Source organism: Anarhichas minor, unplaced genomic scaffold, assembly GCF_050575085.1.
Source record: "Anarhichas minor isolate MPS153535 unplaced genomic scaffold, ASM5057508v1 ptg000003l, whole genome shotgun sequence".
Lineage (NCBI taxonomy): Eukaryota > Metazoa > Chordata > Actinopteri > Perciformes > Anarhichadidae > Anarhichas > Anarhichas minor.
Genome location: NW_027466449.1, coordinates 15,985,292 through 16,011,385, shown reverse-complemented (window position 1 = coordinate 16,011,385; position 26,094 = coordinate 15,985,292). Strand labels below are relative to the sequence as shown.

At 43.6% G+C, this 26,094-nt stretch overlaps 3 protein-coding genes across 3 annotated transcripts; all 3 read right to left on the bottom strand.

The window, feature by feature from the left end:
• Nucleotides 1-441: 441 nt before the first annotated feature.
• On the bottom strand, nucleotides 442-4,261 carry LOC142958508 (dual specificity protein phosphatase 7-like). Its single transcript, XM_076099801.1, has 3 exons — nucleotides 3,502-4,261; nucleotides 2,615-3,043; nucleotides 442-2,083 (listed from the first exon to the last, which is right to left on the bottom strand). The coding sequence occupies exons 1-3, from the start codon at nucleotides 3,869-3,871 to the stop codon at nucleotides 1,773-1,775; spliced, it is 1,110 nt and encodes a 369-aa protein (XP_075955916.1). The 5' UTR covers nucleotides 3,872-4,261; the 3' UTR covers nucleotides 442-1,772.
• A 3,528-nt stretch (nucleotides 4,262-7,789) lies between these two features.
• Nucleotides 7,790-11,619, bottom strand: LOC142950527 (5-aminolevulinate synthase, non-specific, mitochondrial-like). The gene is made up of 11 exons (XM_076092142.1): nucleotides 11,549-11,619; nucleotides 11,085-11,290; nucleotides 10,796-10,972; nucleotides 10,506-10,631; nucleotides 10,187-10,406; nucleotides 9,900-10,084; nucleotides 9,584-9,763; nucleotides 9,286-9,450; nucleotides 8,931-9,199; nucleotides 8,659-8,821; nucleotides 7,790-8,322 (listed from the first exon to the last, which is right to left on the bottom strand). The coding sequence occupies exons 1-11, from the start codon at nucleotides 11,602-11,604 to the stop codon at nucleotides 8,162-8,164; spliced, it is 1,908 nt and encodes a 635-aa protein (XP_075948257.1). The 5' UTR covers nucleotides 11,605-11,619; the 3' UTR covers nucleotides 7,790-8,161.
• Nucleotides 11,620-14,130: 2,511 nt separating this feature from the next.
• Nucleotides 14,131-19,464, bottom strand: spo11 (SPO11 initiator of meiotic double stranded breaks). Its single transcript, XM_076092141.1, is given in 14 exon segments — nucleotides 14,131-14,250; nucleotides 14,740-14,851; nucleotides 15,239-15,315; nucleotides 15,650-15,687; nucleotides 16,067-16,166; nucleotides 16,240-16,349; nucleotides 16,506-16,542; nucleotides 16,697-16,783; nucleotides 17,103-17,211; nucleotides 17,326-17,392; nucleotides 17,732-17,820; nucleotides 18,377-18,490; nucleotides 19,297-19,416; nucleotides 19,418-19,464. Coding segments are annotated over 14 exon segments (1,227 nt in total).
• Nucleotides 19,465-26,094: the final 6,630 nt, after the last annotated feature.

Here is a 26,094-nt window from a genome sequence, read left to right as displayed (position 1 = left end):
CACTTGTTGACTCTGCTGCTGTTAATCTCAGGCTTACATGCTTCAGATGCACATTGCACAACGCCGCCGTCATTAAAGTCGATCGCTCCCCAAGTTGCGGAGGAGAGCTGTCGGAAGTGTCTGTGGTGGAGCGCATGCTGAGTCCACTTCCTTGAAGCGCTGCTCGACTGACTGGTAGTGGGTGTGTCTGCACTGTGGTATTGAAAGATCCGGCCCTGTCACTTGTCTTTGTGTCAAGAGAGCCTGTGGGGAAACAGGAAGTCAGGCATCGGCGCGGACAGACAACAGACATCTGACCGCGACAGGAGCCTCGGTGGCCTGGACAAGACCAGAGCCACGAGTCTGAGGTCCTCACTCAACCTCATCGCCCCTTTTTGTTTAGTTTTATGAAAGTGTGACACCAACTTTCAGCAAAAAATAAAAACTCTTCACACAAACAAAGCTTTTTCAAGTAAAAATATACAATATATTTGTTGTATAAACTTGTACAGAATGTCTTGGACATTTAGCTTTACATACACTATACATAAGGGACAAAACAGGGTCACTTTCGCATCCTTCATGATTTTAAGAAAATGTCCCGTCCCCCCCATGGCAACCACATGTTATGTACATCTTTACAAACATACCAAAACAAAACAGCCCTTGGATGCACTTTAAGAGGCCGTGACGAGATACAGATGACTTGTATAAAAAAAAAATAATCCCTGAAAATGTCTCTCTTTGAGGTAAGAACACATTTCTTTTCAAACTCGTTTCCTTTCATTCCCTCTCACACATCAAACTCACTCGTTTGTTCTGAGACCAGACTGGCAACAGAGGACAGATAATTACATATCGTGTCATCGGACGGGAGTAGCTGCAGACCGAAGGAGTAAAAAATAAACATCCATTCCTTTAGACACCGATTACTCACACGTTTTTGTTCCTCTCGATCGCGGCAAAAGCCAGTGTTATACACCTCGACCTGGTAGTAACTGACATACAGTTCAATTCCATGTTATGTTAGGGTCAAGGCCTCGACAACAACAGGAAATATGACTAAAGGTTACAAAGCAAGGTTCCTGGTAGAACATAACCACATGCAAATAACGCAGTTATAAGAAATAGAATGTACAGGGGGCGTTTATGGAAAATAACATGTTTTAAACTGGATCTTACAAACTTATTTAACGTCGTGGTGTTTACCAGACGTCAGTATTGAAAACACAGGAGAAGGTACTTTCCGAGGTGACTCCATTCTGCTGCAGGTGAGCTGCAACCAGTCATCAGAAGGAAAACTGGACACTATTTCAAGGCCGGATCGCTGTGGTAGCTTACTTCTCTCAGCTAGAGTACCATCAAAACACCTCCAGATTGGTCCCCGGAAAAACATTCGGATTGGCCAAAGACCATCAAGGCAACAATCACATCATTAACATCCACTTTACAGCTGGTGAATAACAAGTAACAGTCAAACAACAATCCTAGCTGGAATAGAAAAGTTATGAAATGTCCTGCTGTTACGGTCGCACGTGACCACTGATTAATGCCATGCATGGTGGATGGCCAAAGTCATCTTTGTGCTAGGAATTAAGGCAGGCTGGATCGAATGGATCGGGTTCTCTGTTCCTTTAACGGATCAATGTCGTTCCTTTTTTGGTTCACAAATGCTATGAGTGACTTACTGCTTGTGGCAACTATTTAGGCATCTGACAAGCTCAGAAAAACCTCAGAGACACCACAGGAAATGACAAGAAAGAAAAAAAAAAAAAAGGCCATTCAATTGACACTCATGTTGACTCCAGCGTGTCCAGCTGGAAGACGTTGTGATTGGTCGGTGTGGTGAAGAAGAGCTGCTCCTCGCTGGTGGAGCGGTTGTCGCAGGGACTGTGCAGCCCCAGTGTCCTCTCAAAGTCCAGCAGCTGACCCATGAAGTTGAAGTTGGGGGAAATGTTGGACTTCTTCCTCTTGACGAAGTCGTAGGCGTCGTTGAGCGAGAGGTTGAGTCTCTGCATCAGGTACGCCACGGTGACCGTGACCGAGCGGCTGATGCCGGCCAGGCAGTGGACCAGGATGCCACACTGCTTGGACCGAGCTTCATCTGTAAGACGAAGGGGAAATCTACCGTCAAGACGAAAGTTAATAACATTTCTGTAGCTATCGATGTGATTCTGACTCTTGACATCAAGCTATGGCACAATAATGGTGGTGCACCGGTAATTACACACATTAGCAAACAACACAACTTGTGAAACACACAACCCCAGGGAGGGAAGACAACATTTCCTTCCTCAGTCTACCTCTAAACCTTTTGGAAACTAGTTCACGAAACAAACAAGTCAGCGACACGTTGTGGTTTCAGGGGGCGACGGCGAATCAAAAGTGAAATTGAAAATGTCATGTTGTGGCGCCACCAAAATACATCAGTTTCAAGATGAATGTGTCGATGCTCTGCATCAAAGACGAGATGTTGTCGTACAACAGCCAACATGTGGTTGGAGAGGGAACGTTTAATGTGTCTCGCGGTGGAAACCACCATTTGCCTAGGAATAGAAAAACAACAACACGTAAACGCATACATGTCTGGCACATGTGTCTGTTTTAAGTTCAACAAAGTTATTGACCTACTCACCTATAAAGGATATGGCCTCTGGGAAGAACTGGGACAGGTTCTGACTCCAGTGGTCCGAAATGGGGATCTGTTTGTACCTGAAGTGGCCGTCGTGCTCGAACATGTTGGGCAGATTGGGCGTGACGTTCAGGATGTACTTGATGTTGTACTGGCCCAGCACGTCTAGGTTGGTGGAGTCTTTGGCGCAGCCCAGGTAAAGGTAGGGGAGGATCTGGACGGGGAAGGCCGGCTGGTTGCTGGGGACGGGGCTCTCCTCGGACTCGGTGGCGCTGCCCGGCTCCCGATCGGACTCCCCGTCGGAGCAATCGGAGCTGATCCGGAGGTTTCCCAAACCCAGGACAGACAGCGGAGGAGAGGAGCTGGGACAGGAGCTGTCCAGGAGGGTCTCACAGTGCTCTGGGTACTCTGTGTGAAACTTCACAAATCCACCTGGACAAAAGCCAAAACACAAAGTCAACAAAGTCACACAATATTGGAGTTTAATCATTTTTAAAATAAACGCAACACCTTCTATTGTTCATTTTAATCATATTTACAATGAATGAATAAATAAACCATTCATGAAATGCATGCCTGTTCCTGCTAGAGCAAAACATGGCGCAGCCATTTTGGAATTTTAATTGAGAATCTCAGTGACACAAACTTTAGGAACAGCCTTCAAAACCGCAAAAGCCCCACAGCACGCGGGACGAGCGTCGGCGCTGAAGTGACGTCAACGTTTGAAACGTTAGATTGCAACAATAATCGAGATTAACAAAAAAAAAACCGTTACTGTCTCGTTCTTAAAGATTCAAAAGTCGGTATTTGAAAAGTTTAAAACCTCTTCCCGTTGAATAAAAAAATAAATTAAATAAATGTGTTTTTAATTAGACGGTGAAACTGTTTACCTTCCAGGTAACACGCCGTGCAGCCGTCTTCCCACAGTTTCTGGAGAAGTAGACCCAAAACGGACGCTGGAGCTCCGCTGTCCTGCCAGTCCACGGTGCACTCGTCGTACAGGAGCACCGTGTCCGTCTTGCACCGTCTTATGAACTTCTCCTTGTCCTCGTGGTTGGGGATGATGGTCCGGATCGGTATGTTGCCCTTCTTGAACCTCCGGAGCATCAGCCCCGGTATGGCCAGGTTTATGGCGGTCTCTATGTGGGACGACTCGTACAGCTCGTGTGAGCGGCAGTCCAGCAGCAGCAGAGAAGTGGCGCCGGACTCTAACTCGAGTTGCAGCCATTCTACGCTTCTACTCGGCGTCACATTAGACATATCGGACTCAATATCATACTAACACGCAAAGCACAAACACTTACTACATGGTCCACCCGAACTACATTTCACCCGAGATAAATAAAGAGAAGAAGCGTTAAACGTCGCTCCGCCGGTGCATGGCGCTTCTGCGCGAGCGAAGAGATTTCCCCTTTTTTTCCTCTTCTCTATTTCCATCAGTCAGTGAGCCCGACCTGCTCCCGGGCTAACGGAGACCTCATATGACACTTTCATTTACGAGACACGAGTTCCGATGCGGATGTTTTATAGCCAGTAATCGCCTTCATCAACTTCCACTACTCCGCATCGCACCAGGGTCCTCCATGCACATCCTCGCTTCACCATTCCGATGCATGGGAGGGTTTTTCTTTTCTTTTCTTTTTTCTTTTTTTAAAACTTGACAGTAGAGCTCCTCGAGAGGGAGGAGTTTATTCCTTATGATTTAAAGTCATAGCAGAACTATCACCAAAAAAAAAGTTTGGTCTCAATGGAATCATTCTGCCAATCACAGTTTTGTCAATTAATTAATCATATTTATAAAACAGTGTTTGTGACATCATAGCAAGTTCAAACGGACTTTTAAGGAGGTTAACGTCATCACTGACACTAAATACCAGTCCTTTAATTGGGCTGAATTGGTTCTGTTCAGTTCAACCACATGACCTTATGTAACTTTTCTGTTATGTATAATTATTTATTTTAGCATTATAAATAACCCTAACGAGGTGCGTCAAGGTCTGACAATAATCTCGCAATTCCTTTGCATAGTTGTAACTTACATAATGAGGTGGAATGGCATTATTGCACAATATGCGTTATTATTGCTGTTATCAAACCAAATTCTCCGGACCTACATGTGTAGCATTTTCTGAAGTGCTCTCGTGACACTCATTTAAAAATAGAAATCCTGTGGCATACTGTATTTTTTTCCTGTACATAACTGTGTACCTACAGTTATGTAACTTCCCATAGCAATACTAGTAATTCTACAACAATTATTAATTTATTACCAAAGCAATACAGTATTTACAATGACATCACTATTCATTCATTATTTAATACGCAGCAACACGTGCGGATTGGTGAAGCATTTTTCTAAAGAGCAGCAGATCATTTCTCCACGGAAGTAAGTTGTGATATTTCACCGGTACAATGGTCGTTATCAGATCAGACACACCCTCGAAATTGCTCACTTCCTCTATTTTTCATCACCTTTTTCTTTATTTTCCCACGCTATATTACAGGGTGTCGCTGTGCACGAGGGCCTTTCCTCACAATGCGACCGCACCGCTCCCATGGTTGGCTACTGATGTGTATCCTGATGCAAGCGAGAGGGTGAATGTGGAGGAATAAGACTGGGAGAGGTGGACGCGTGTGGTGGGAATCCGGCCATGCAGCTCATCTGTCTGCACACGTGAGTGTGTGTGTGTGTGTGTGTGTGTGTGTGTGTGTGTGTGTGTGTGTGTGCGTGTGGTTGGGGGGGGGGGGGGGGCACAGATGTGCAGAGCATTGGGATTAACAGCAAATGAGGAATAGAGCTAAACCGGCACACAAATGCTCTCAACCACAACAACACACAATAACAGGCACCACACCACCTTTTCAGCACCTGTCATTGATAACCAACACACGCACACACACACACTCACACACACACACACACACACACTCACACACACACACACACACACACACACACACACACACACACACGCCTGTCCTCTTACACCGTTGCTGTTCCAGTAAAACTCTCATCCATAAAGTTCTAAGAGTTATTGGACCTGCCCTCAGATGTTTTGCAATAAGGAGCTGAGCAGCCTGCATCAAAAGACAGTGATGGATGAAGGAATTAATGTGTGGCAATGCGGTCGGACGACGCACAAAGGACTACTTCCTGCCAACAACATCTTTCTGGAATTTTTTCTAGATTTACTGGATTCACTGCACATGAAGCAAGAGTTATTTTAGGCGTAAACATGACCTTGTTTATTAAATACAAGAAGCGAATTATGCTGTTGGGTATGACCCGCTGCATAATATGTCTCAACCTCATCCACACAGCTCGAATAACTGGAGTGTTGATTCGAGCATCTGGAGCAGAACTATATCACTGGCATGATAGAGGTGGTGATCACCTGACTGCTCCACTCCCACCTGTACACCTTGGTTACATAATGCAATCCAAACGTGATCTACGGGTGAATCACACAGAGAGTTTGGTTTGAATGTGGTCTTTGATTTACAGAATCCTAGGTTTTGCATTGTCGAGTGCTGCTTCGAGGGCTTTTTTCACACATATACTGTATATATACATATATATAGATATATGTATATATACTGGACGGGCATATGAACACATCCCTGTCACATGCAGCAGGGAGCACTGGGGCTGAGGCACTGAAGATGAGACAGGTGGGAGGGAGAGCTTCCTCTCCCTTGATGTGGGAGCAAAGGGCTTCTTATTGGACTAATTTTATCCAAACATGAAGATCAGAGGTGATAGAAGATGTCTAACATCAATAAAAATACAAATGCTATCTTGTATGAGAAACGACATAAAGTAACCAGGCTGCGACAGCGATGACAGATAAATCTGACATTTCATTTAAAATGCATCTGTAATGTCTGCGACGCTGCTGCGATGTACACAGAAGTGTACTTGCTGCATTTTTATTACAACCAATATGATCTCCCTCGCTGCATAGATGGGGAACACAATATCCTGTTCTCTACTGATACCATCTAGTGGTTCGTAAAAGCTGCTGCACCAGCTATGAGTCATCTGCAAGGGGGAAGGAGGCGTGTGGCCTCACAGCTCCGAACAGGAGAGCCAGGATGCCTCCGTGTGGTGAAAACCAAGAATGCCATGAAATGCATTTCATGAATGAACGACCGGATGCCCACAAATCTGCGCTTAAGCTGATTATACATGGAAACCACAAGGTTCTCCATTGAAAGAATTACTGTGGCATTTATCCAACATGTTGTTTATGATAGAACTACTCAATACAATCATTACTTTAGAAGTAAGATGATAACATGTATCCCACACCACCCTAGACCTAAGCCACATGCTTCTCCATCACCTTCTATCTGAGATATACGTCTACAGAAGGAAGCAATGCCACATTCCATCACATGCTATAACTGATATGAGAGAGAATCGTTCTGCCAGAGGCACTGCATGTAATGAAATAGTTCACATATACAGTACATGTATAGGGTTGACTTTTCCACTCCCGATACAGATAGCGATGGACTACCGATCAGATAGCAGGGTTTAGTTAATAAACTGAAAGCCTAGCTGCGTGGAAGCGGATCATTCTTTTATGCGTAAGGCAACATCGGGCTTAACTTAAACATTACTTTCATAACTTTGTCAAACAAAGTGTAACAAATAAATACACGGAGATAAAAAAAAACACAGAATTGTTTTGTTATTGAAATAATAAATGATGCACCAGCAAAAATCTTCAAAATTACCGGATAATTCAAGTGTTTTTTAATGCAGCAACAAACTGGTCAAATATTAAACAGGTATTAAACTTCCAGTACGTAATGTATACATAGAATTGGATTGAATAGATCGGCCTCATTGCCACAGATACCCAAGCTGTTTGACTCAGTATCCGTCTGAAATCCAACACGCTGCATCCCTACGTGTGTGTGCAGAAAATATCCTGTGCGTCGGGATGAATGTTAAATGATAAAACTGTGTGTAAGGCCTGGTTGCATTAGCGATTTGAGATGTTCACTGGTTTAGAGTGAGTGTGTGATATTTCATGCCAATCCGTTATCTCATTCACTTCATAATTAAAGCTTATTCTAGCATGAAATGTTCAGATTAGATTATTATTGCGTAACACATAATGTGCACATTAGCAGCAAATCAGTAAAACAACCCACATAGTACTCTAAGATGAAAAGGGGTAATTGATTTCTTCAGAAAGGCAGCATAAATGCTATTACAGCACTTTAACAACCAATAAGAGTTAGTTAGCTAGTTAGTTCAAACACTTTGCATTTGCTTTTTAATAGAGGAATTAATTTACATTATGTAACTTACACATGGGACAAACCAATGTTCAAATATATGTATTCATAAAACTTTTGCAGTCATAATCAATACATTCAAAAGTGAACACACAAAAGTCAATCAGCACTTAACCCACACATTTATTTGGTGCCACAGGACATTTTCTTACGCAGTGATATGTTTAATGTGAATACAATAAATAGCTTGAATGCTAGGAGGCGGGGCTTGTTGGGATTTCAGTGTTCAACGTGATTTCAAGCCACTGCTGATATCATGTGACTGAGGCCTGTGAAGTAGGACTTCTCCCTCTCACTCATCAGCTCCAAGTGAAGAGGCTGCCGGCACAAGTCACACTCTGCTGAGGAGCGAGGCCTCAGCTCCATGCCCACCTCCTTCCACGTCTTCACCAGCCGGTCTGTGGAGACGGAGCAGAGAGCAAACAGCTGAGGATACAACAATCTTTGACATAAATTATGGGTATAAGGTATAAATTAAAGCATTAAAAAGTGTAAAAATAAGGCGGTTATAAACTACAAGTAGCTACAGACTTGCAATATTCACCTAAACTTTTTCCTTTAACAGTGAGCCTGCTACTTTGCTATTGACAAGGTTAATTCCCGAGTATATTAATGACATTTTGTTCTTCTTCCAATTGAGAATTTTTCGTTCAACACGCAATTTAAATATACCTATGACTGCTCAGCGCAACAGATTTTTTTTATTCATGAGATAGGCATTATAGTGGACATACCAACAAAGAAGAACATCATCTGGGGAGTGTGGTGTGGTGTGGGAGCGATGCGCAGCAGCTCCTCCCCTTTGGCCACAGTGGGGTAGTTGATCGCCTGGACGTAGATGTTGTAACGAGACATCATGATGTCGCAGATCTTATTGTTCTTCTCTGCATCAGCCACCTGCCAAACAGATGCATCACATGTCAGATTCACATTTCGAAGTTATGCAATTAAATAGACTTGAATTCCCGCATAGACACTAATTGGATAAATGATTCATTTCCATTACCCGGACAGGTATAATGTGGCTCGAGCAGTGGACCACCGGAAGGCCCGAGTCCATCAGCATCTGCCGGAGCAGCTTGACGCTCCTCTGGTGTTTCCTCCGGAGCACCTGGCCCTCCTCACTTTTCAGGACCTTGATGGAGTCCTTCGCCCCCGCCAGCAGCATGGGGGGCAAGGAGGTGGTGAAGATGAAGCCCGCGGCGTAGGAGCGCATGGTGTCCACCAGGGCACCGGTGCTGGCGATGTAGCCGCCCACGCAGCCAAATGCCTTACCTGGAAGGGAAACCCACAACAAGTCAGAGAGGCACATATATCAGGGTGCTGCAATGGGTTTCCCCCCCTTCGTTAGTTCTACTCACCAAGGGTTCCAGAGATGATGTCCATCTTGTGCATGACTCTGTCTCTGTCCCCGATCCCGCCTCCTCTGGGCCCGTACAAACCCACGGCGTGAACTTCGTCCACAAAGGTAATGGCACCAAACTTGTGGGCAATGTCGCACATCTCTTCTAGTGGGCACACAGCTCCTGTAGAAGACACCGCGTTTATTAGATCACTTATCATAAAAATAAAACTACAAAAACCTGTTTTATCTGTTGTTTTTAAATCTTTTTAAATGTCCTATTTAACTGACACTTGCATGGAGGGCTGTGTACTCACCGTCCATCGAATGCACCGTCTCAAAGGCGACGATCTTTGGAGTGGAAGGGTCAGACTTCTCCAGCAGCTCTTGCAGGTGGTTGACGTCATTGTGACGGAAGACAAACTTCTTGACCCCACTGTTTCGTATACCCTGGATCATTGAGGCATGGTTGCCGGCGTCAGAGTAGATTTCACAGTCTAGACGAGTAAACAAATGTTAAATACTCTTCCACGGATGAATAAAGAAAATATGTCATCAAATACAATTGTTGCATCATAGCAATGGAACTTTAGGTCACATGTTGTAACATTTTCCAAGCTCAGCTGAATGTACCTGGCAGCATTTTTGCCAGAGTAAACAACGTGGAGTCATTGGCTACAAAGCAGGAAGTGAACAGCAGCGCAGCGTCCTTGTTGTGCAGGTCAGCTAGCTCGTGCTCAAGTTCCACGTGGAATTTGCTCGTCCCCGAAATATTTCGTGTGCCACCAGCACCGGCGCCGTGCTTTCGTAAAGTCTCCCTTGAAGAAAAATAACAAAGAGTTTCTTATATTAGAGTTTTACAACGAGTTTATTCTCGTACCTCATCAGGGCTGACTCTGTATGTATGTGAGCCCACTCACATGATTGTCTGGGTGACTTTGGGGTGACGGCTCATGCCGAGGTAGTCGTTGCTGCACCACACGGACACGTCTCTCTTCACGTGAAGGGACTCCGAGTAGTCGTCTGCCATGGGGAACGAGGGGGCACTCCGGTTCACCGTCTTAAAAACCCTGTATGTGTGATCTGTCTTCTTGCTTTCGATCTTCCTTTCAAAGTACTTGTCGTACTGGAAGGTGACGGCTGAAGGACGGAAAGCAGGAGGAGGGTTGTTATGAGGTTGAAAAAGCTCTTTCACTGTGAAGAAATGATTGTACATTAAGAAGAAGTTGTCTTTCTTACCCTCGGGCAGATTGTCCTTTAGCAGGTGAGACACTTTGGAAGACATGGGTCTAAAAAGGCTTTTTGGTGTGTTGGCCTTGTCTGCCTCCATAAGATCCACAACCGATAAATCCACGTCTTTCTTCCCTGTTTTAAGAAAGATGCACACTATTAATGATCTCCAAATCAATGCATGACATTCATTTCCTATGACTATTACATGTCACTAGAGTGTGTACACTCCAAACACGGACCTTTCACAACTTACATAACTGATCTACTGTATGAGTATCTAATTACAAGTTGCTTACCTGTGCGCACAGAGTGCATTTCCTGGACGTCCTCCTGCAGCTCCATACTGGCCTCCCGTACTACCCTGTTGTTGTTCTGCACCATTTCTGCAGCCAGGAACGGGCATTTAGAGCCTACGGCCTGGCCAGCAGGTGGCGTAACGTGACCCGGGGGCAACTTGACTGCATGCATTTGATCTACAGAAGACAGGAATACATTTCTAAAATCTGTCGACACAATAATAAATTTAAAAAAAATCTGCATTTATTCAATTAATTTAACAGTTAATCAATATATAGGGTGGCTCACCATCATTTGTTGGAGTGCCTTTGCACGCAGACGCTGAAGAGGACAGAGCTCTGGCCGGAGGTCTGGAGGCCAGGTCCATCATCACGGGGCACTTCTGGGCATAGCTCACCAGCGATGACTTCCCAGCCAGCTGCAGGAAAACACCGGGCACAGCGGTGAGGAAAGGGCACCGGCGGATCACTGCGTCCATATGAGATCCTCTTGACCTGAATGAGAGGGAGAAAAAAAAGGAGAAGCGTTAAAAAATATGTCAAGATAGTTTTCCTGTGGGAAGAGACATCCATTGCAAACAGTTTATACCATAATGTTCAAATACATTGGAATGCAACCTGCTAATATTATAAATAAAGACATAGCACGGGCAGTGTGGTTAAAAGATCTTCCTCAAAAATGTGACAACTGATCAGGTAAGATTTAGAAATATTTCCTACCAAAACTGCTCCCGCATAGTTATTGTTTTTTACCTGAACACATCCCAGTCCACCCGGACGTAACTGATGAAAAATGTCTTGCGAAACATGACTGATTCCACACTAATCTGTGACCAGTGAGACTGGAAAGCAATGTTATATTTAAAGCCCAAGAGACTCCTTTAATCCACTCTGCTCTGTAGTCAGCTGTCCTTGACAAGTGGAAAAGGGAAGGCCTCTCGAGGACCTGTCTGGCAACGAAGGAGACGATGAAACACACATGAACTGTAGCAGACTTGAGCCCCCGCCATCCTGTTTATGTCAGAAACAGAGGCTGGATCTCATGAGATCCGCAACGTCGAACAAGACGCTCTGCATTACAGTCTCTTTTCTGTATTGTTATTATTGTTATCAATTCATAAATACTTTGTTTCTAGAAATAAACGGCTTTGGAGGAAACTGACCTTGACCTAAAAACAAAATCATATTTTTAATTACCAATAAAAGGACAACAGATATAAGTTCTAGATTGTAAACCATAATTAACTGCACACAACAGCTAAAACCTGCCATTTACAGAGGTACATAATGTATAATAATGTAATAATAATAATAATATACACAGTGCTCAAATGATCTCACAGTATCCAGTTGCTTTTAACCATTAAAAAAAAAAAAAATGCATTTCTCCAGAGGCTTTTGGTAAAGATTGGGAGTCTGAAGCAAAAACTTCAACATAAAGATTGAGGAATTAAATACCATATTTTGTTTAATCAGTTTTGATCAATAAAAGCTTATCAAGCCAAAGTTCAATTGATGGCAGACAAAAACAGTTCCTATCTTGAAGCCAAGGGACTTCAGACTGGACCACATGGCCTGTAAACCATCCCTGTAATATTCCCTCGTGCAGTTCTTATAATAACCCACCTGGTTTATCTTTATAATTTAAATGCAGTTATTGTCTTCCTCGACAGTTTCCCAAAGGCGATTCTTCTCTCACGTTGAGGAAACTCCAGCTGCAGATATTATAACACGTCGGTCACTGCGGTGACGTAGCAGCAGTATGTTGCACAAGCAAGGAGCCACGCCCACCGGCCGTCACGTAATGCTGCCAAAGATCGTCTATTTCAAACAGGAAGCACTCTACGTCCATTAAAGTGGACACATACACTACTCCAAACAAGTTGCATAAAGCTGTTAAAATTAGCTCAACTTCGACCAACTATTTAAAGTACTGATCACGTGCATCAATGACATAATAACTGTAGTCTGGAGGCGGAGCTGTCTGAGGAGGAGCAGGAAGTGGGAGGAGCCTGGCGGGTTCAGACCTTGAGTTCAGGTGTGAGCTAATTAGTTTACCTGCAGTCTACTCCACTGGCAACCATTGTTTGTCTGAGTGAAAATGTGAGTTTTCTTTACTCCTAGTACATTTACGTTTGAAGTACTTTGATGTTTAAGATGTTTGTTTTAAATTCAGATGATTGTACATTGTGTTAATTCTTGTCAGTTATAAGATAGCCAGATATTTTCTCCTTATGTTTTTCATTTAGTGTATATTGATAATAATACATGGTACGTTTCTGTTTAGATAAAACCAGCATTGACTGGGTGTCAGCCTCTCCTGTCCTACCACCAGTCCATGTCTATGATAAATCACAACTGAAGTGGACTCTTCTGCACACTGCCCCTCCACCCAGTTAATCACAGTACTTGGTTCAGCCCACCCCTCATACAGTCCTGAGTGGGGAATATTTTAGTGCTATTATGCATAAAACTTGTAAAATTGTGACTTTTTACTTCTTACTTAATCTGAAGACTTATTTCACCACTAGTAATGGGCAATCTTTTAAAATCTCATTTGTTTTTTTGGGGTCCTCAACCCACGTTTCTCCTTTATTAACTTAATAAACTCTGATCTTAAAAAGCTAAAATATGGTTAATATTTGCACCTTGTCATTTGCAAGTGCCTTAATCATTTCAAGTGTTGATTGTAAAAATATGTTATAAGCTTTAACATTTTAGTAAATTATTTACTATGCAAAATATTTTCAGCACCATTTTTATTACTAATCATTGTGATCTACCCGTGTGTGGATATCTGTCCTGCAACGGTTAAAGTAAATGTTAAGAGGAAGCATGCATGAATAAAATGAGGTCAGATTGTATAAAAAGAACAGTAGCATGAGCTTATATATGTTGTGCATTAATTACACGATCCGCCTCAGTTACTCCAACTCCAAAACTACTGAATCATCCTTCTCATCTGCTCACATGTCGTCTTTGCACTAACATGAATCAGCGGTGTTCAGTGGTTGTAAATCATGCAACACAATGCTGAAACAATTGTATAATAATTAACTCCATGAATGAAAACCGATTCACATAGTGTGTTTGGGAGCGTTGCAACAGCAGGTCCAAACATCTCTGGGAATATAAACAAGGCCAACAAGAACAGGAAAACCACAAACCGGTTCTGACTTGTCAAAGGGGTTACAGGGTTTTAATGATAGGATGAGACATTTCACAATTACAAAACAACTTAATAATTCAATCCATCTGACGAGGACAGGCAGGACAGTTCAATGGAAGATCTGTCTTCAGTTTCCTCGTTATTCCACTAGGTGGCATCATCGCGCTCATACCCAGCCCCCGTAGCGCAGCTTGTTGGGCAGGTAGATGCTGGTGAGGAAGTCGGGGGCTATGGCTGCCAGTGACTGTATTTCAGCCTTGACCTTACTCTGCTGCATCAGTTCCATCTAGGACGAGAGCAAACACGCAGCGTCAAGGAGCATGAAGGAGGAGGCCGTGCAAACACGCGCATAAATCATCAGGTGTTTATCTCCGAGAGCCACTCCAACAACAGAGTGGCTCCTCTGCATCGTCGGTACCAGCGAGCTGAGAGTCCTCTCACGTGCATTCCTGCGCCGTGTGTCACACGAGCAAAGACGTTACAACTGTATTAAACCTCTGAGTAAAAACACTTAGTTTCCTTTTGAAGAAAAGGTTGTTTCAGACCAACATTTTCTCCAAGTAGGTGGTAGGTAAAGGTTGTGGGAAACTTATTTATTCAGACATGAGAACTACTCCCATATCTAAATACGATAACACTTGAATATGTTAATACAATTAGATAAAAACTGAATTTTCTTTCAGCATTACAACCAGTTTAATTGAAGAGATACGTTTCAGACACTCGCACATATCTTCGCCACTTCAGTCAATTCTAAAGCAGCTTCCTGTCTCACCTCTCTCTGCCAGTCGGGTTTGCTGGTCACGTATGGCCTTTGGAGGAGGCTGCGGAGTTTGCTCTCATCTCTGCCGGTGAGGGGGATCAGGGCATCCTCGGGAACCCGCAGCCTGAAGAATGAAATGGGGATTTTTTTTTTTTACTATGCATAATAACATTGATTTCCTGAAAATGGCAGCAGGCAGTTCGGTTGATGGATGTCGTCCTTTCAGACTCGCGTTGAGTTATTATGTGTATGTTTAGGGAGGAACATAGGAGGGGAAAAAAAGTGCAGACTACAATTAAATGTATGTCAAAAAGCCCCTTTTGGCCTAAATCTGTTGGAGGGGACGTATACTTAAAACTCAATATGCTCTCGGATGCAGTTCCTAGAGGGAAGAAGAAAAGTGAGGGCGACAGCAACAGAAACCAAAACAAACAATCCAGATGTCCCCAGAATATAATCCCAATTAGAGGCAGGAGGAGGAAGTAGGAAGTAGCGAATGTTGAGTCCAAACCTCTGGAGGTCAGAGGGGAGGAGCCCTAGCCACATAACGCTGGGGACGGTCAGACTGTGGGCCTCAAACGACATGGCCTGTGGAAAAAACACACACGGATGCCAAAAAATGCTCATACACATAATGTATCTCAAATAAACACACTAATCAGCACCGTGCCCACAGTGTGGTTAGGCCCAACACATGTTCACAATGACGTTAATGAACACAAGGATGATTACACAAACATCACAGACAACAGAGACACAAGATCAGTCAACGTTTTCACTCCATACGTCAGTTTCAATATTCTCAGATGGATGAGTTTTTACTTAAAGGAGGGGCATAATTACACATTGCTAACAGTGGGACACTGAACAGGCCACATTGGATAATATACAGTATAGGAATAAGTGGCAGGGCAGGACTCACCACTGATCCGTACTTGTAGATACACATGATCTCAATCCCTGAGAAAATCAGAGGGAGAGACACAGACACGCTGCAATCACCAGCATACCAGAGCAATTATCCTCCGAAATGTGTAACAGAGCTTAGAACAAAGTAAAGCATTACACATGTGTCACGCCATGCCATGGGGAAAGGGTTAGAGGTACGGAGGCCGACGGAAAGTGAGCCGTCCTGCCAGGACGAGATCACGCCAACGGAAAGAACAGTCAGACGAGGCACCATGACGTAGCGGACAGGTGCTAACATCTGCTGGCCTAGCTTTGTGTGTGTGTGTGTGTGTGTGTGTGCGGAGATGAAAGGACAGTCCGAGTGTTGTTCAACGTGTGGAAGTATGCGCGAGAGGTAAAACTGGTTTGCACTCAGACGGAGGATGAGTACCGTGCGGGTCGGCGTCCACCAGAGCGAAGACGGGGATGTGCAGCGCGTCCCAGAGCTTTCTCACCATCAACCTGCTGTTCACGTCTGGCACGCCTTTCCCCTAAAACCACACAAAACCCACCCGTTAAGCATTCGAAACATTCATAATGGGCTTTTTTAAAAAGGAAACGCACTGTGATCATGATGCAAGGAGACATCTTTGTGCAGAAGTCGTCGTCCAATAGTCTCTGGAACGTTGCGTCCTTCTCAACTATCATGACGAACTTTGCAGATGATACGATATCTGTAAACGATAAAGGAAAAGAACCCCAGACCCTGCAACTATGTAGCGTCCGCTCCACACAGAAATATACTCGATATACACGAAATACATATGACATTCTCAGAGGTATATAGTGACGATACACCGTAAAACCCTCAGACAAATCACAAAGGATACTTCTAATCCCACGAATGTTTGATGAAACTGCAACAGCCTGAAACAAAACGTAGTGAAAGAAACATATTATTTTCTGTCTTAAGCCTTGTAGTACTATCGTTTTTACAAAATATAAATGTAAAAGAAATATAAATGCACCATGAAGTCATAGTCGATGCAGAGTGTCTCAGTGCAGTACCATGAAGACTTACAGCCGAGCCGGAGCGGCAGTCGATCCTCGTGCCGTCCTCCTCCAAATAACACAGATCCCCTGAGATTAAGCCCTTTGATGTGGCCAACTGGTGACATAAAAGTTACACACACACGTTAAAGCCGGCTCTTATTAACACTGCCTCTTTGAATTCAACTTTAATTCAATTTCTGTTTGATCAAAGAACCCCCCCCCACACACACACACACACAGGTGTTTCCTAAGATAAGAAGCAGAAGAAAAATGCTTAAGAACACGGCACGAAACCGATTTCATCTGCGGGACTTGAACTAATAAAAACAAAGCATATCCAAAGGAATTCAGCTCCACGGTTTTAATGTTTGAGGCGTGTGTGTGTTTTCACACAGCGCACCGTCTCTCACACTAACGAGGACACACACGCTTACCACATGTAGTGATCTGCGAGGAACCTTCAGCATGCAGGAAATATCATCCACTATGCTATCAACAGTCTTCTGTGAGCCAAACAGCTGTGTGTTGTTGTAGTAGATGTCTCTGTGGAAACAAAACGTACATCTTTAAATCCACGAATAATTCAACGAAACAGAACATGGATTTTATCGAGCTTTCGTGTTCGTATAAAATGTGAACTGACGACAAATAAATAACCTTTTGGTTGCAAACGAGTTGCTCTGCACAAGTTTGTAGATGACCAGGAAGATCTTGACAATTTGCGCTTCAAACAGAGAAAACAAAATCAATGATTATAAACACTTTATTCACTTATCACGTCTTTAAAAAGGACTCCAGTCTGTTCTTAATTAGGATGTGCATGTGGTAAACCGACCCCTAAAAGCCTCTTTCAACATATACCGTTCTCTGCCACTTTGTCACCTAAAACTAAGTCTGACTTTTACTGCTGTTTGTGCAGTTTAGGAATGTGTTCACAATGAAAAAGAAATGAAAGCCACATGAAGTACAGTATAACTGTAAAGCCCTTTTTGGTTAAAAGGAATGTCGGTTGTCAAACACAGAAAAGAGAAAACGTAACCGAGGTCTGCGTATATCTTCTCACCAAATTTAGCGACGGACGACGGACTGTCGCTCCTAATGGTGGTGACGGAACTTCCTGAGCTCATCTGAAGCCCGACGGCACTGTCAAAGCTCAAGTGGGAAGAAAACGTGAAGCCATCAAAGAAATCTACACAAACTGTGTATGCTACATTTACTTTTAGAGCTTTTAAAATCCCCCCCCCCACCTGTGAGCCATCTAAAATTCCCCACACCCTGAGGGTGAAAACCTTTGGGGATTCGTTTGAAAGGGCTGAGAATGTGCTTTAAGCTGCGGCAAGGTTTGATCCAAACAAGACCAGAAAGCCCTTTGTAAATTTGTGTTTGTGTAGGCCGGAGCTTTTCAATTCCTTATCACGCTGTCATCTTTTAAAAGCAGCAGGAAGTTATTTCAACTTCAATCTCTCTGGTCCAAAGTTTAATTTTGTTTTTTCTACCACCTGGTTGCCCGTGCAGTCTGCTTACAACGTGTGTACAAGTGTGTATTAAACAGCAATCTGATCATCTTGTGTGGCCTATAGGTAAATGTTTATTTATTTTTTTACACAACACGACCGCGTGTGTTTATCCTTTAAAGGTCAGAAGGCTTAGACAGATGTGCAAGGTGGGTAGAACATTTTTTCATGCCACAGCGTGTTTAAATAGTTACCTGATGTTGGCCCAGCTGGATCTGTTGGGCAGTGCCAGGACAGGGGCCTCGTCTTTGGAAAGACTCGTCACTATTCCCAGGATTACGTTTTCGATGCGGGTCAAAATGTCCCTCCTGGAAATAAAGATACAGTGCGATACTTCAGCAATATTGATAAATATTTTTAGACTGTACAGTTCATTTGCTGGAAAATCTGAAACAGTCTGTGGTTAAAACAATCAAGCAGGAGGGTTTATTGAGTAATCCAGTGAATAAAATACCTATAATTTACTTTAAAAACTGTATGTAGTTTGGATTCACAAAATATGATAGGACATTTTTAATTATTCAAACGTATTATTTTAAACAATTTTTAAATGTTTTTCTTTAAAGTTTTTGTATTTAAACATAAAACTAAAATACTTGTTACTTGTATAACCGCTAAACAGAAACATATTTAAACTAAACGGTTGTAACGTGGTCTATTTTGTGTGGAGTTACTTATGCTAAAATATTACAACAAGTAAAAAGTCTTACATGCACCTGGTAATTATAAATAAATAAGTAGCGAAACATGTAGATACTCAAGTAGAGTATAAGTATGTCGAAACTGTAGATGAGTACAGTACTGAAGTAAAGTAAAATGTAAGCTACTTAGCTAATGTTACTTCTACGGCTAGCTTGCTGGGTACCCGGATGGCCGCTAACGTTACTTCTAAAGCTAGCTTGCTGGGTACCCGGATGAGCGGCTAACGTTACTTCTAAAGCTAGCTTGCTGGGTACCCGGATGAGCGACTAACGTTACTTCTAAAGCTAGCTTGCTGGGTACCCGGATGAGCGGCTAACGTTACTTCTAAAACTAGCTTGCTGGGTACCCGGGTGAGCGGCTAACGTTAGCTAACCCAGTTTAACATCACGTTAGCTTAACGGCCGGAACTTACTGGCTGATTTCTTCCTCATTACGCCGGCAATCTGTCATTCCGTCAACATTGTTCAGCAGTTCAGTACGAAGCTTGTCAACTTCTGAAAACAGCTCTGCTACACGGGATGCCATCATGTATTTTGTTTACGTAAGACGAGACAAGTGTATGTACAGAAATCATATTCATATTGGATTAATATACATGATGTTCCCGCGTAGGGATATTGTGGATATCGCGCGCGATTTGCGCATGCGCAGCTGACTGATTAGTTGTTTTTTCCAGCCAGAAGGATTCACAATTGTAAAATTGTTTTGGACATGAAAACACCATTAAAACTGAACAAAAATATATTAACTTCACTTACACCATGTTTATTTTACACAGTAAGACGATATTCATAACATGATATGCATAAATGTAGCTTATTTAGTATTTTTGAGTGGGTTTCAAAGGGAAAAATCAAGTTGTTTGTGCTTCTCATTCATGAAATGGTGAAAGTAACGTTAGATAAGTAGCCTATATTTTGCGTTACTTAGGTACTGTAGCGTTACCTACAGTTTTGACTTACTTCTACTTTACTTGAGTATCTACATGTTCTGCTACTTAATGCTGATCTATTCGACTACATTTCAGAGCTAATGTACTTTTTAAAAGATCTTGCACAGAAATACTTATTGGCACGTGCAAGCAAGGCTTTTTACTTGTAATGGATTATTTTTGCATCATAGAATTACTACATTTAGACCGAAATAAGATACAGGGCCAACTAATCTCCACACATTCAAAAATAGACCACATTATAACCTGTTTAGTTTAAATGCTTTTCTGTAAACATGTCTCTTTGTTTTATTTGTAAACACCAAAACTGCTTAAAAAAATCTCACGCAAAATAGTTAAAAGTGTCTTCAGTTGCAAGGGTCAATTGCTCCTCTATAATTAAGGCTACAGTTATATATGTTCTCCTTTGAAGTGTCTTTTCTTTTGCACCTGGTGTTTCCTCAGAGCTCTGACTGCACTTGTATTGATCCTCATGAAGCACCTCTGAGTAACTGGTACTTCCACCTGGCAGAGAATATCACACAGATCCTTATTTTAAATATTATAGAAACATTTCATTGCCACACACACAAAGGATACAATTAAGTGTTGATGCCATTTTGCCATTTCTTTAAAACATAAGTAAACTCGGGAAGTGTAGCATTAGTAATGTTTTTTTCAAACATATCCGTAGGTTTGCAGCATTTATCTACTTTCCTTCAGGGCTTTTTTCCTTGTAATGTGCTCAGCTCCACCTTTTCTCTTTCTCTCGTTCTCTTTTTCACCTGGCCTGAAGGGATCTGAGTACTTCTTCCATGAAAGGCACAAAGTACAGGGTTTATATATACACCACTTACACCCCTGCAGTAAAGTATTTTCACCTTGTGGTATTGGTGCAAATGTGCACTTTCTGCAAACAATCATTCAGCGTTTGTATATGCATGATGCTGCCTCTTCCAAGTCAAACCAGTTCTGTTGTTGTCTTCTTTACATGTTAGATCTTCTCCTCTATGGATTTGTGTGTTGAGGTTTTAGGTCGACGGATGTCGTTACAGGCGCATAGCAGCCTGTAAAAGACTGCAAGCAGCCACCAGGCTTGCTCTTCAAGCTTAAGGTCAGTGCGTATTTGCAACCTTTGTCCATTGTTAAGAGGACAAATGTGTGTGGGCCAGTTAGTACCTCATTGGTAGTAGACCTATTGCTGGTGGTGTTAAGAAAAATCCCCTTTAGCACCCTCTGTGGCACTCGGTAATGAGACCCTTCATGTGAGCTTGCTACTACTTGTCCGAAAGTGTTTCTACTGTATGTTTCTGTTTGTGTGTGTGTGTGTGAGAGTGTGTGTGTGTGTGGTGGTTTGCAGTAGGGTGGGTGGGAGGTAATTGACAGTCGTCAGAGACACTAAATATTGTATCTGTCAGCCACATGGAAGCAATTTTTATATATATTTTTGATGATGGCTGTGTGTAAAGATAATGCTGTGTCAGTTAGATGTTGTAAGTGTAACTCATTCTGTATTGGAGCAGTTAAGTTCACTATATCAGACAGTAATTGACTAATGACAGCTGTTCTAAGCTCCAAACATGTCAATGACATTACATGAATACGACACCTCGAGGGAATCCCACATATTGCTTCATCGACAACCTTTCAAAACCTGTTTCAGTCTCTTTGTTGCATTATGTTGCAGTCATGTCAATCTATTGTTTGAACAGAGAAATGTGCTTTAGATTCTAAAACTATTAGGTCATCCAGAGTCCCCACCTTCAAGAATTGCTGGCAGGCATGCTGTGTGTGTTTGCTGAGCCACTGCGGTCTTTCTTTCACAGTGTGAAGGCCTGGCCAGAGTGTGTGGGAGCCAGGATCTAAAGAGAAGAGGTCTGTGCCCCTGACCTGACCCTGAATATTTCCTAATGTGCAGCTTTACCAAAGGTTCCCCTTTCCCCTGAGTGGCTTTGACAAGCTGCTTCCGTAGTAATGGCTCTTAATTTCTGAGTAATTGCTATCTCTAAGTGATGAGGGACAACCCCTCACCCAAGCTGGAAAAAAAAAATTGTAACATGTGGAAGTTTGTGGGGGTCCTTTTTCTTCTGTTCCAGAAAGACTGAGACCCCTGCTGTTCCTTTGGGCCGGGAGAGATTTGTGTCGAGTGTGAGGCCCTAACCTGAGGAGACAGAGTGCAACGAGTCATGTGCTTGTCTCGGGACGAGTGTTTGTGCTGGGCAGGAGGGGGGAAGCGTAGGGGGCTGCAGGGTCAGAGGAAAGAGAGTGGGGGCACTCGCTGCAGGTGAGGGGGATTAGCTGCAGCTAGAGGCCCAAAGAAACTAAATACAGATCTGTCAACCTAATCCTCACAAATAGAAAACAGAGCTGCCCTCCCTTCACAATCCACATAGTTCAGCACATCCACCTCCTGCTCCTCTGCCCTCCTCCCCACTTCCACTTTCTTCCTCGGGCTCTCCAGCTCCTCTGTTTCTCATCAGCTCTTGGCCTGGGCCAGTCTGGCTATTCCGCCTCCTCTCTAATGGCTCCTCAGGCCTGCATCCAATAAAGAGGAGCTGACTGATCACCCAGGGTCCTCTCTGATTGACAGAGCAGCACAGCCTTACAGAGTGGTGAGAGCAAGAGTCAAAGGGGCAAGGCCTCTCTCTCCGCACAGACGACAATCTAAACGAGACCTCTGCCTTGAGCTGCATGGACCTGGGTAGACCTTTATCAGGCCCTCACACCTCAGTAATGGATGCTGATAAGTATGTGGCTTGGTGAAGAGACCAGCTCAGTGTCAAGCCTGGACTCTGTGCCGATGACACAAGTGACAGAACGCCTTGAGTGATAACATCCTGCGATGGATAAGCTTTACTAAGCCAGGCATTTTGGTAGGCTTAGCTAAAACGGTATCTCTGACTGTCAGTCACACCAACTATGACTGATGGGTCTGGCTGGACTGCTGAGAGCTATGAATCAGACCCAAGCGTCTCTGGTGTTCCCTAGTGCCATATCCGACTGCAGACAGACGCAGGTGTGACAGGACGTACCGGATACAGGCCAAAGTAGATACTGAGTGATGGCAGGGAGGATTACAAGGTGCAGCATTTCAAATAAGAGAATCGTGTATTCCTCAGCAGAAAATCTCTGTATGTCATTTTGACATGTGAACTCATTTGTTATAGTAATGCCAAACCAATAATGCAGAAAAGGAGAAAGGGAACGGGATTGGGTTGCATTTGCAATTTCCAATTTGTATTTGCGTCTGAATCTTAGTTATAGTTCAGAGTCTAACAAATAACTCTTTTCTCTTATCTATTTCCTCTTATTTGTATAATAGTTATACTTAATAGTTATATTGCTAAATAAGTAATCTACCTTGGCAAAACTTGAGTTTTTAGTTCTTTAGAGGAAGTGATGTGTAACTTGAGTAAATGCTAAATCGATTTGATAAGGGGAGAGCACATGGATTCAATAGTTCAATAATGGATCCACATTGTGTAAAATGCTATCAGACCCCAAACCTAAATGGAATTCGCAAAGTGAACTATTTTGAAGCTGTTTCATATTCCCACCCCCTCTCTTTCTTCTGCCTGTCTCACAGCTGCGTCTCATATGTTCATGAGGCCTCTGGAAGTGTGAGACACCAGAAGGGGGACATTTGCAATAGCTCAGCTCCACCTGGTTTGGCTGTTTTAACAGGCCGCTGGTTTGTGCAGTGCACACAGTGGGGTTACACCAAAAATGTAGACAAGGGCGGAGAGGACAGGCAGACAGGGTGGGGAGGAGGGAAAAATGTGCTTCCACCCTCTCTTGTCCTTGCACCCCGACCCCACACTGCTTCATTTGAGGGTCAGTTTACCCTAAAGAAAGTTTTACTGTATCGTCTGTGGGTCTGCTTGGTCAGACCCCCCTCCACGGAACCTCATCCGCCCCCCCCCCCCCGCTTACACAGGCCTTCAAAGGACTGCTGCCTGCTGCTCTCTGAGGCAACACATGAAATAAATATTAATCTGACCTCTGACCGCGTGCTTTGAGCTCCTAAATAGAGATAAGCAGGCAGAGGGGAAAGGCACCAACTCTTACCATAGAAGAGAAAGAGAGAAGGATATTATGTGGAGATGAAAAGTGTTATCTTGAGCTCTTGTTGAAAGAGGGGGTTTCGCTGCTCTGCTGTGTGGTCTCCTGTGGAGCTTAGTATCGTGCTCCAACCTGTTGGAGTGGGAAGGTGTGTATTTGTGCTGATTGTCTTAGATCATTGTGGGAAGAGTGTAAGTGTTCACTCAAAATCCCCGGGGCAAAATGCTGAATTTGAGCTAAATTTAAGATAGAAATACAGCCTACAGAGCACAGGAAGAAGCAACCGACCATAAATATGACATGTAAAAGTTGTGTGAGCTCACCTTTGTAAGCCCTTGTAGTATAACACTTCACAGTCATGGTTATACAGCTGTCCAATTCTCCACAGTTCTGCCCTCCACTCTCATAATTTGCCGGGCAGTCATTATCAGTCTAGCCTATGTTTTATTTTACCACTTAATCGTCTTGACAGTGTGTATCACTGCACGTCTAAATATGTCAGTGGTTGTCTGTAACTCAGACAAAATATTGAGTTAAGTGTGAAATACTTGAGAGAAATCACGTTTTGTTTTGCTGTGTGTGTCGCCGACTGAAGGTTCAAATGCCATTTGTTCAGATTTTCTGCTTTAGTTTTCCTTGTCGAAGGCCCCTCAGCTCACCCAGCCTGGCCTCAGCCTGTGCCCACTGTTTACTGTGACTGTCATCAGGCCCATGGAGGCCCAAACAAAGGGGGGTCTGTTCCTATTATTCTGCCCCAGGATCGTCAGCCCCTCTCTGGGCACAAACTGAGCCAAGGGCTTGTGGTTGTTGCAGGAGCACCGGGGGGGGGGGGCTCACCAACCTTACATCAAGGGTGAGAGAGCAAGAGAATGAGTGTACAACAGCGAGAGTTAGAGGGGAAGATGTATAGTTATAACTGAAACCAGGACCTTTTCAAGTCCCCTGTCGGAAACTGCTGTAATGTAAACACCTGCGGCCATTAGCTGATTCTATCTGGGGCACCGGATAGAAATGTTTATATGTTACAGGCTACTACTGAAAGGCCATTTAAAAGCAAATACAGGATTAGATATACAGAATGAGACGTGGCAGGCCATGTAAGCTTTCAGGCTTTAAGCCATGTTGAATTGTCATTGGAAAAAAAGAGGAGTGTAAGGCCTTTGAAGGCAAGAACAACCACATTAAATGGGCAGGAAGGTGAGCTAAGTGTAGAAGACCCCAAGACACGCTCTGCCTCCTTTCCCTTCCTCTGTTTGCAATCATAGCTTAAGTCGTCTGGCAGCCTCTCTTGCTGTGCCATTGAAGTCTTAATTTTATTGTCGTAAAAATCACCTGGCAAGCCGTATAGCCCTAAAACATTTCAACTACAGAGGCTTTTAAAACTCCACTCCCTGCGCAGTGAAAATCTTTTAGGAGGTCTAGATAAAGCAGTGCATCTGAAAATCCCTCCGCTCGCGTCGCCCAACAGGGTCAGGAGCGTTCCATTAAAGTGTGGTGTTTAAGAGGTGCTGGGGCCAGGAGGGGCAGATGGAGGGATGAAGCAGCTGCCAAACATCTGCACCCCTGCTCTCTCTCTGTGCACCGCCGCCTTTGTCACAAACTTCCTGCTCCAGCAGTGGGGATAGGAAGCTTGGATATCTGCAAAAATGCAGCATGAAATGGCTGTTGCGAGGCTGTAATACTGCACCTTTGACATCAAAAGAAGGCCGACTCAGAGAAGGCCGATTCAGAGAGTGCACCTGCAGATCGCTGAGGGCAGCGAGGTAGGTTGCAACTTGCATGTTGCAACCTCTCCCCCAGTAATGAAGTATACTCACCCACACAGGCAAATAATTACTCACTCATATGTAGTTATTTTCCATAAGCACACTAACACTGAAAGGCCTATTTTCACTGTCCGGACATCTGCCATTCTTGAATCCACACAAACACGCAGGCCCTAGGAATTGTGGGAAAGAAATGACGAAATATGCTTTTATCATAAACTGGAGCATCATGATACAAATCCCTTCCTGATCCTTTTTTTGTATTCGTACAGCCACGAGTCTTTCTCAACTGGTAACAAAAGCCAACTTCTCCCTGTCCCCATTAGAAACCACAACACACACACACACACACTCTCTCTCTCTCTCTCTCTCTCTCTCTCCCTCCCTCTCCCCCCTCTCTCTCCTGCTCCTCCCAGCTCACAGCGCCTCCTCACAACTTGTCCGTGTCTCT